Source organism: Halichoerus grypus, chromosome 9 (assembly GCF_964656455.1).
Source record: "Halichoerus grypus chromosome 9, mHalGry1.hap1.1, whole genome shotgun sequence".
NCBI lineage: Eukaryota > Metazoa > Chordata > Mammalia > Carnivora > Phocidae > Halichoerus > Halichoerus grypus.
Window position 1 is genome coordinate 117051126 of NC_135720.1, and position 9091 is coordinate 117060216.

Sequence of the window (9091 nt, forward strand, 5' to 3'; positions counted from 1 at the left end):
ATTTGTGTCACCTCGTTCTGAGGATATGAATTTTAGGTTCCCTGATTTTTAGGGAGGGGATGTTTCTCCTGCTCCTCACATGAAGAAACTCTTGGCATGATTTCCTCTTTATGACTCATGAGCCTGAGAAGCCAAGCTAAGATTTTCTAGATTTGAAAAATGCCCTAAGACTCAGAACTGTTCTCTCTGGCTTATGGCCCATATTTATTTTGGGCTAATTGATTATTCTCTTGATTGTTCTACTGCACTTTGGATGATTTTATGGGTTTTTTTCTATCATTTTTAGTTGTTTTAGGAGAAGAGGCAGACTTGTTTTTTAAAATTTTTTTTATTTAAATTCAATTATCCAACATATAGTACATCATTAGTTTCATATGTAGACTTCAGTAATTCATCAGTTGCATGTAACTCCCAGTGCTCATCACCTCACGTGGACAGGAGGCAGCCTTAAACCTTAGTCTACTGTGTTACTGGAAATGGAATCCTCATTAACTGTTTTTCATTTCTGCTATTTATTAGGCACCAGAGTAGGTGCTAGAGTATAAGTCACCTAAACCAATGATGATTTGTGTCTTCTGTGAGCCAGCACTGGTCTGTGAACTGTTAATCAGCCCTTAAAAAGATACATAGAGAAATTGAAAGTGAGTGTAAGCAAGAAAGCTCTACCTTCTCCTGTCTGAGACTGGTCATTGCCAAGCAAACCTGAGCCTGTCTATCATGTCATTGGATCTGCTAAAACACTGTGATAATTAGCTGTTTGTGGACCAGAGATGAAGTAGAATAGTGTCTACGCTGGAACAGGTTTATGTGGAGGCCACATAAAACCAAATAAAATTATGCACACTCTCCCTAGAAATATGTGCATGTAAGAAGAAACATAAAATGTCAGTGTATATGTGCGGATCATCTGAAGTGATACAGATCTGGGTTTTTAATCCCAGGAAGAGACCAAGGCCGGGAGAAGACATGTTGAGCAATCACTTCATCACCCAACAATGCTAGTCCACTTACGTGTGAGTGGGAACTGGAGTAGATCAACGCTGGGCCCACAACAACCATCAGGGGACTAAGTTGAAAGAGGCCATTTATGAGTCACTCCTTCATCCAAGCAGACTTGAGAGCCTACAGTGTCCAGATCAAGTTCTAGTCTCAGATCACGGCTCCAAATGCTGAAATTTGTCTTTCTTTTCCATTCCTGGTCCCCAACGTCCGTTCCCAGAACTCATACCTCTCTTCCCACATGAAGGAATTCCACACTTAAGGAATCTTGTTGGGGACAGAGACCACCTCCATCCATAGAGAGGAGAACCCACTCTGCCAGTCTTGCAGTTGGACATGACATGAAGCGTCAACAGTCACGTGACCCCCTGCCAGACTCTGACTCAGGACGCGTGACAGACACACTGGGACAGCGTCCATGCATTGGGCGCAGGGGGTCCGAGCAGTGTCACAGCGGGGTCATGCAGCGGTCAGGGCAGCAGCGATAGCAGTCCCAGCCTCAGGGCCCAGTGTCCTCCCTCAGGGGAGTCGGTGGTGTGGACAGGGGCATCGATACCCAGGGTGCTGGCTGTATGTGGGCCTCCATCGAGGGTCCAGCGTGGATTCTGCTCCCGGCTGTGTAGCCTCAAGCCCGTTCAGTGGCTTTCTGTGAAATAAAACAAGGCCTCAGACACCCTCTCCGTCCCTAAGTCTCTCTGTAACTGTACGTACGTATCCCAAGGAGTCAGAAACCCACGTAGGGAGGAGATTCCAAGAGCAAGATTTCAGACATTTTTACCAGCTTTATAGAGATATGATTGACATTCACCCTTGTGTGAGTTTAGGGGTACAACCTGATGATTGATACATTTCTGTACTGATAACGATTACAACCATAGCATGGCTAACATGTGCATCATGTCACATGGTTACCATTTCCTTTTGTGTGGTGCAGACATTTAAGATCTACACTCTCAGTAACGCAGAGATTTTATGTGTGAAACACTGGATGCCCTCCTTGATTCCTCCTTCTCGCCACCCAGAATGAATCCATTAGGAAATGCTGCAAAGTCCATCTGTGAATATCTCCAGCTCCCAATCACTTCCTAGTAGCTTCCCTCCTCACATCCCAGATGTACAGCCCACATCCCCCTCCTGGGACACGGCACTGGTTTCCTACAGGTTCCTTACTGGTCGCTCTCCCTGCACCTCCCGATTCTGCACAGGAGCAAACAGATGCTGCTCAAGAAAGTCAATCCCATCGATCTGTTCATTCCTGTAACTCCACGCCTCACTCAGAGAAAACTCAAAACCTTTCTAATAACCTCAGGCCTCCCTGACGAGGCTGACATCCGACCTCAGGGCACCTGCTCTCTGCTCCAGCCCCAGTGGCCTCCTCACCCTTCCGTGAACACAGGACGCACTCCTGTCGTAGTGCGTGTGCACTGGGGGTTCCCTGCCTGGAAAGAGCTCCCCCCCAGACCTCCTCTGACACAATTCCTTCATGACCTTCAAACCTCTCAGAGGTCACCTTCTCGGTGAGGCTCCCTGATCCCTGGAGTAACGGAGCCATGGTCCCCGTCCCAGCACGGTGCTCTGGGTCACCTTCCTCAAAGCTCCTCCCAACTTCCATGTAAACACTTCCCTTATTACTGCGCTTACACAGTACCCAGTTCACCTCTGCATGACGCTGGTTTGCACGGGGCGTGTGCACCTGGATGCGGACTTTTCTACAGTAAGTACTGTCCACGCACTTTCTCTTCCTTATGATTTCTACTATTTTCTCTACCTTCATTCATTGTAAGAACACAGTATATAGTACATGTAACATGCAAATGTGTGAAGCGACGGTTCATGTTATCAGTAAGGCTTCCAGTCACCAGGAGGCTGTTAGTTCTTATGTTTTGAGGGAGTCAAAAGCCGTACTTGGATTTCTGACTGCACGCGGGGGTCACTGCCCCAATCCCCGCATTGCCCGAGGGTCAAGTGCAGGCTGCCCCTTACACTAGAACTAATCTCCACAAGGGCAGCACATTTTCCCTCTTCTTAGTCTCACGGAGCTGTCCCAGATGTAAACATAGCGTGTCCTGTATGTGGCACACGACAATTATCAGGAGAATGAATGAGCAGCTAGAGGACCTCCCTCTTCTAGATGCGCCTCAGGCTCAGCTGATCCGTGGCAGCTCCCCCCGCCCCACCCCGTGCGCCCACCTCGCCATCCAGGGTGCCTCTCTCTTCTCACAGGGCTGCCCTCCCCTCCCTCTCTCTGCTCAGCACCCCCTCCCCCACACCATGTCTCCCGCACACGGCACACAGAGTTCTCTCTTCAGAAACACTGTACTGAGGCTTTTGGGGCCTTTTCTCCAATCACATAGAAAACTACGTTAGACTCTGCTTTATAAATCCATGAACTTGGATCGGAGCCAGCACTAGGATCAATGAAGTAAGGGCGGGGAGAGAGGACGGAGCAGCAGGGAAGACGGAAACTAACTGAAGTTTAATAAGGATGAGAAACTGATTCCTCCTCTCTCTACCTCCAGAATCTAAAGAATTATCTAGAAAACAGCTCTAGAGGGAGGGGAAGATGGATGAATCTGAAAGTTCATCCCTCCATACCACAGAACTCGTGTGTGCAGGGACATCCTAGGCCTGAGGGGACCACAGCCCAAAGGACACCCGCTGCTGTAACCGACGGGGTCACCCAGGGAGAATGGAGAAGAACTCGTACACAAGAGCAAGAACAGGCCTGATGCTCCAGAGGAACACTGAAAAAGAACTACCCCAAAATGGAGGCTGTGACCTGATCCAGGCCTGAGCGTAGACTGACCCAGTCACAGTAAGCTCTTGCTGCACAAGGTCCTGGTGACAGGTGACGTTCAAGTCCCTGTGATCACAGGTCCTGGGGAGACGAGGTTCCACAGAAGGGGCAAGGACACGGAGCAGAGAGATGACCCAGCTGAGGGGTGAGCACGTCACACGCATGATGCACTGAGCACCACTGGGCACGGGCCCTGTCCCCACTCGGCTCCTCACAGCCTTCTCCTGCCCCGACCTGCAACACACTCAGCACAGTAAACACAGGGATTCTGGAAGGTTCTCAGGCTTCATTTATTTGCTGTCTCAACTTTACAAATTTCCTCTTTTATTACCTCATCAGCCCCACATGTCAAGAATTAGGAAACAGGGGCGCCTGGGTGGCTCAGTTGGTTAAGCGACTGCCTTCGGCTCAGGTCATGATCCTGGAGTCCCTGGATTGAGTCCCGCATTGGGCTCCCTGCTCGGCGGGGAGCCTGCTTCTCCCTCTGACCCTCCCCCCTCTCATGTGCTCTCTCTCTCTCATTCTCTCTGTCTCAAATAAATAAATAAATAATCGTTAAAAAAAAAAAGAATTAGGAAACAAAACTTATATCTGGATTCTAATTTTCAATAGAGAAATAAGTCATTAGTACTCAGCCCAACGTGAAATAAAGACAGGGATGGAGATGGTCCAGCCCTGCCTCTGCTGGAACAGGAGAGCACATCAGAGAGGAGAATGCAGATCAGCATAGGGAGGGGTCGTGGTGGGCAGGGTGGGCAAATCTCATGTCCTCACGTTGTACTCATAGGAACCCAGACACATCTGGCATCTTTTGCACAAAGAGAAGTCAGGGGTTGTTGATGTCACCAAGTGGGAGTGTGAACACATCTTGCATCACTCAGTGTCCACCAGGCAGCTGGTCTCACACTGTGAAAAAAAATCATGCACCAATTTAGGTCAGTCACCTAAGTGCGGACATTCTCGAAAGCCACACCCCCCCATGCTCACAGTGTCCCTAGTGCCCTAACCCTTCCCCACTCGGGGTCTCTAGGGTCTCACCTTGAGGAGCCGTGAGAGACACATCAGAGCCCTGGGCGCTGTCATCACCTAGGGGAGAACAAACAGGACGTGGTCAGAGCCCACAGGAGAGGAGACTAGAGGAGGAGCTATGGGGTGGGTGAGCTCCCCGTCGGGTTCTGTCTACACTATCTCAGGGTCTCAGGGATCACTCCCTCCAAACTTACGTGCAGCATGAGAGTAGCCTGGTCCTTTTCCTCCTGTGGGAAAAAAATATCATGTCAGAGGCCAGAACAGGGCTGGGCCATGAGATCCTAGGGGAAGCTCCTAGTCCTGGTCCTAAATGAAGTTTGCAGAGTTGTGACTGAGGACAGGACAGGATCAGGAAACATGAAGGACAAGGTGTGGGGTCACTGGACCACCTGACTTGCTGGAGCTCTGTCCTGAGCAGGGCCCTTTCTCTGTCCTGTGACTGCTGGGAAGCAGGTCCCCATCACCAGAGTTACCAAGATGAAAATGTGTCCTTCATTTTCACAAGTGTTTGCTACACAGTGAGCGTTAGTAACCAGCTCCAGAGTGGGCAAGTCCATGCATGAGGATGGTAGTTCCCAGTAACAAGGCAGGACAGTCTCCTACCTAGGAAACCCCCCAGACGGACAAGAAAACTCAGATCTCCCCACTCCATTCCCTACCTGAGCGCTTCTTTCTCCAGATCACAGCTCCAGTCATGGCCACAGTGACCACAAAGAGAACCACACCAGCAATGATCCAGTTGATGGGGATGGTGGGCTGAGGCGGCTCTGGAAAGGGAAGGGAGGGTGAGGGGCTCAGAGCTCTGGCAAGAGTCCTAACCCTGCTGAAATTCTCCAGAAGGCCTTCTGCTTTCCCTGAGAAGAGGCTCCACCCCAAACCCCTCCTTACCCCTTCTCAATGTGAGGGGCTCCGGCAGCCCCCCATGCTGCACATGGCACGTGTATCTCTGCTCCTGTCCAGGAGGCACCACCACAGCTGCCCACTTCTGGAAGGTCCCATCCCCTGCAGGCCTGGTCTCCACAAGCTCTGTGTCCTGGGTCAGGTCCTCCCCATTGTGGTGCCAGGTCAGGGTGATCTCCGCAGGGTAGAAGCCCAGGGCCCAGCACCTCAGGGTGACCCTTTGGTCAGAGATGGGGTGGTGCGTCACGTGTGCGTTGGGGGGTTCTGACGAAGAATCAGAAAATCCACACTTGGGCCTTTATGGGCCACTGAAACGGCATTCATGTGACCATCCTGAGGTGGACCCAGCCATTGGTTTGGATGGAAGAAGCACAAAACCCAGTTACCAACCTAGCCTTTGGGACCTCCTAATCCTGGAAAGTTCTAGATTCAGGGAGACAGTCCAGGGAAGGAGGCTGCAGGTCTAAGTGAGAGAGCACACTAATGGTCCTGACTGTGGTGGAGGGTGAATGAGTCAGAAAACCCGGAGTCAGAACTCCAGCGATGTCGTCATTGGAGAACAAGGCCTTGAGAGGGAAAGTCATGGTTCCCAAGGTGGCTGCCAGGGTTAAAGGGAACCGCTGATGGCTTATTTCAGGGACGGTCTCCACCTGCCTCCTGGGAGAGACTGGGTTCCCCCACTGCCCCTTAGCGAGAAGCGGCCCTCTGGGTGAGGCCCTCTCTAGTAGGAACAGGAACACCCGGGCGGATCTCCGTCTCCCCACCCGTGGGAGGGGCGGTGTTCTGACACCGAGTCCATTTTCCCTTCCTGGTGGGAAGCCAGCCCCAGCGGAGGGGAGATCGGGGAGGCCCCGCGGCCCCTGGTACCTGCGCGCTGCAGCGTCTCCTTCCCGTTCTCCAGGTGCCTGCCGAGCCACTCCACGCAGGTGCCCTCCAGGTAGTTCCTCAGCTGCTCTGCCACACCGGCCGCCTCCCACTTGCGCCGGGTGATCTGCGCCGCCGTGTCCGCCGCGGCCCAGGAGCGCAGGTCCTCGGTCAGGGCGATGTAATCCGCGCCGTCGTAGGCCCACTGCTCGTACCCGCGGAGGAGGTTCCCGTCGGGCCCCACGTCACAGCCGTACATTACCTGGAAGGTGTGAGACCCTGGCCCCGCCCGACAGGCAGGGGATTAAGTCCAAACAGAAAGTAAAACCGCCTGAAACTTCCCGCGGGTTCGTCCGGGTCAGGGGTCGGGGCCGGGGGTTCCCTCAGACTCGGGGTGGCGCTCAGCCCGGACACTCGGGGCGACCCCGGCCCGTCCGTGGGGATGGGGGTCGTGACCGGGACCCGGGCCCGCGTCGCTCACCGGCCTCGCTTTGGTTGTAGTATCCGCGCAGGTTCTGCAGGCTCCCTCGGGAAGTCTGTGCGGTGTCCCGGAGAATCCGCGTCCCCCGGTCCCAGTACTCCGGCCCCTCCTGCTCCACCCACGGCGCCCGCGGCTCCATCCTCGGACTCGCCGCGTCGCTGTCGAACCGCGCGAACTGCGTGTCGTCCACGTAGCCGACGGCGATGAAGCGGGGCTCCCCGCGGCCGGGCCGGGACACGGCGGTGTAGAAATACCTCATGGAGTGGGAGCCTGCGGGCGCGGAGGGGCTGAGACCCCGCGCGACCCTCGTCCCGGCGCGGGGCCGGGGCCCAGGGGGAGGCGGCCGGGAGGGCAGGGGAGGGGCACCGAGGGCGGGAGAGCAGGGCGGAGGCGGGGAGGGGAGGGGGAGCACAGGCCGTGGCGGGGCCGGGGGCGGCTGGGGGGCTGGGGCGGGGGCGGCGGAGAGGCGCCTTCCCCGGGGGTCCCGCGTCCCCGCCCCGCGGTCCCCTCGCTCCCGCCCCGCAGAGGCCCTTTCCTCCCGCCGCCGCACTCACCCGCCCAGATCTCGGTCACGGCCAGGGCCGCCGACAGCAGCAGGACGAGGGGTCGGGGCAGCACGACCTGCATCTCCGGGGTCTGGGGAGACTGTCAGTGGTCGCGGGGCCCGCGGGCCGGTGCGGAGACTTTAGACCTAGGAAGAGCGGTGCCGCTGCTTGGCTTCTCCGGAAACCCGACACCCAATGGGAGTCCAAAGTGGGGCCGCGTCACGAGTATCCAGGCAGTAGGACCTGACACAGGTTGTGAGAGGGAGAAGTGAAACCGGGGAGATGGGGACTCCCCGGCACTGGGCTTCCCCACCCCAGACACCGCCCTGGGGCCTGAGACCCTGAGAGGCAGGCGCAGGGACCTGGGACTTTGCCCCGACCCCTCACCTACTGCACAGCGCGCTCTTTGTCACACTGTCTCCCTGAGTCGTGGCCCAGGAGCTGTGTGAGTCAGTGATTCTCAAGCACCGCGTTCTCAGGATATCTATACAGTCTCACAGATTACTGAGGATCCCAAGGATATTTTGGGTCTGTGGCTTATATCTATAGGTATTTACCATAGTAGGAATAAAGCAAATTTAAAAATTCATTAATTCACTTAGAATCATATTAACCCATAGCGTGAAAACAGAAATGTTATTTTTATGTAAAATAACTATTTCTTCAAATAAACAGCTAAGTGAGAAGAGTGATGTTGTTGCATTTTACATTTTTGCAGGTCTCTTTCTTGTTTGGCTCCTTAGAAGACCCCTGGATGTTCAGAGTTTTTTCTGCATTTATTGTGTTGTTTTGGTTGAAGTGTACGAAAAAATTTACAACCTTGCACAAATATAGGAGAGTAAAATGTTTCATAATCTTCTCAGATAATTATGGGTATTCATTTTAGGTTCTGTATTAAAAATACACAAGTTTTACTTTCTCTAAGGTTATTTGCAAAGTGGAACCTGAACCCGTATCATTGACTATATCCTTCTCTGTTACATTAAAATCCACAGGCCCAGCTTGCACACTGAATGGATCTTGTACTAATGCATGATTTTTTTTAAAGTAATGTGTTTCACTACGTTATGTAGGGGTTCCAGTGTTGATGAGACTGGAATTGAATTATCAAAAAGTCAGTTTTTTTTTAATATAACCACAGATCCCAACAGAAAAGCTTGTTAAGAGTGAGAAGCTGTCAAGTTTATTGGTGGATCACAACTTTTCCAAAATTCTGATTTTCTCTCGAGAGCTTACATGTGATCAAAGCAACACGTACTCTCAGCTGTCATATGTGAGTTGATTTTCATGAAAGGGTAGGTTTCTGTTCATTTTCCAGAAACTGTCTGCCAAATCTCCTAGTCTAAATATTCTAAGTTTCTGTGTCATTCATGTCTTCAGGTCAAAATGACATTTTGTAAAAAAAAAAAAAAAAAAGGAAAAAAGAGACCAGTTAATTTCATACAGATTATTTTCCTTGGGGCTTATGGCTGTACG

General features: G+C 52.5%; 1 protein-coding gene and 1 long non-coding RNA gene across 2 annotated transcripts; both read right to left on the minus strand.

Annotated features, from left to right (window-relative positions):
* Positions 1–309: 309 nt before the first annotated feature.
* Positions 310–4356, minus strand: LOC144379101 (uncharacterized). Its single transcript, XR_013441333.1, has 2 exons — positions 3806–4356; positions 310–1645 (listed from the first exon to the last, which is right to left on the minus strand). It is a non-coding gene; the product is annotated as an uncharacterized LOC144379101 (long non-coding RNA).
* A 25-nt stretch (positions 4357–4381) lies between these two features.
* Positions 4382–7812, minus strand: LOC144379100 (DLA class I histocompatibility antigen, A9/A9 alpha chain-like). Its single transcript, XM_078055585.1, has 8 exons — positions 7625–7812; positions 7071–7340; positions 6593–6868; positions 5714–5989; positions 5485–5592; positions 5020–5052; positions 4835–4882; positions 4382–4702 (listed from the first exon to the last, which is right to left on the minus strand). The coding sequence occupies exons 1-8, from the start codon at positions 7695–7697 to the stop codon at positions 4698–4700; spliced, it is 1089 nt and encodes a 362-aa protein (XP_077911711.1). The 5' UTR covers positions 7698–7812; the 3' UTR covers positions 4382–4697.
* Positions 7813–9091: the final 1279 nt, after the last annotated feature.

Bases quoted from the DNA above. Each gene is read 5' to 3' on its own strand.
- LOC144379100 (XM_078055585.1), bottom strand. From the start codon at position 7,697: ATGCAGGTCGTGCTGCCCCGACCCCTCGTCCTGCTGCTGTCGGCGGCC. The intron at 6,869-7,070 runs GTGAGCGACGCG...GGGCGGGGCCAG, and splicing joins CTACAACCAAAGCGAGGCCG to GGTCTCACACCTTCCAGGTA. The intron at 5,593-5,713 runs GTAAGGAGGGGT...TTCCCTTTCCAG, and splicing joins GCCCCTCACATTGAGAAGGG to AGCCGCCTCAGCCCACCATC.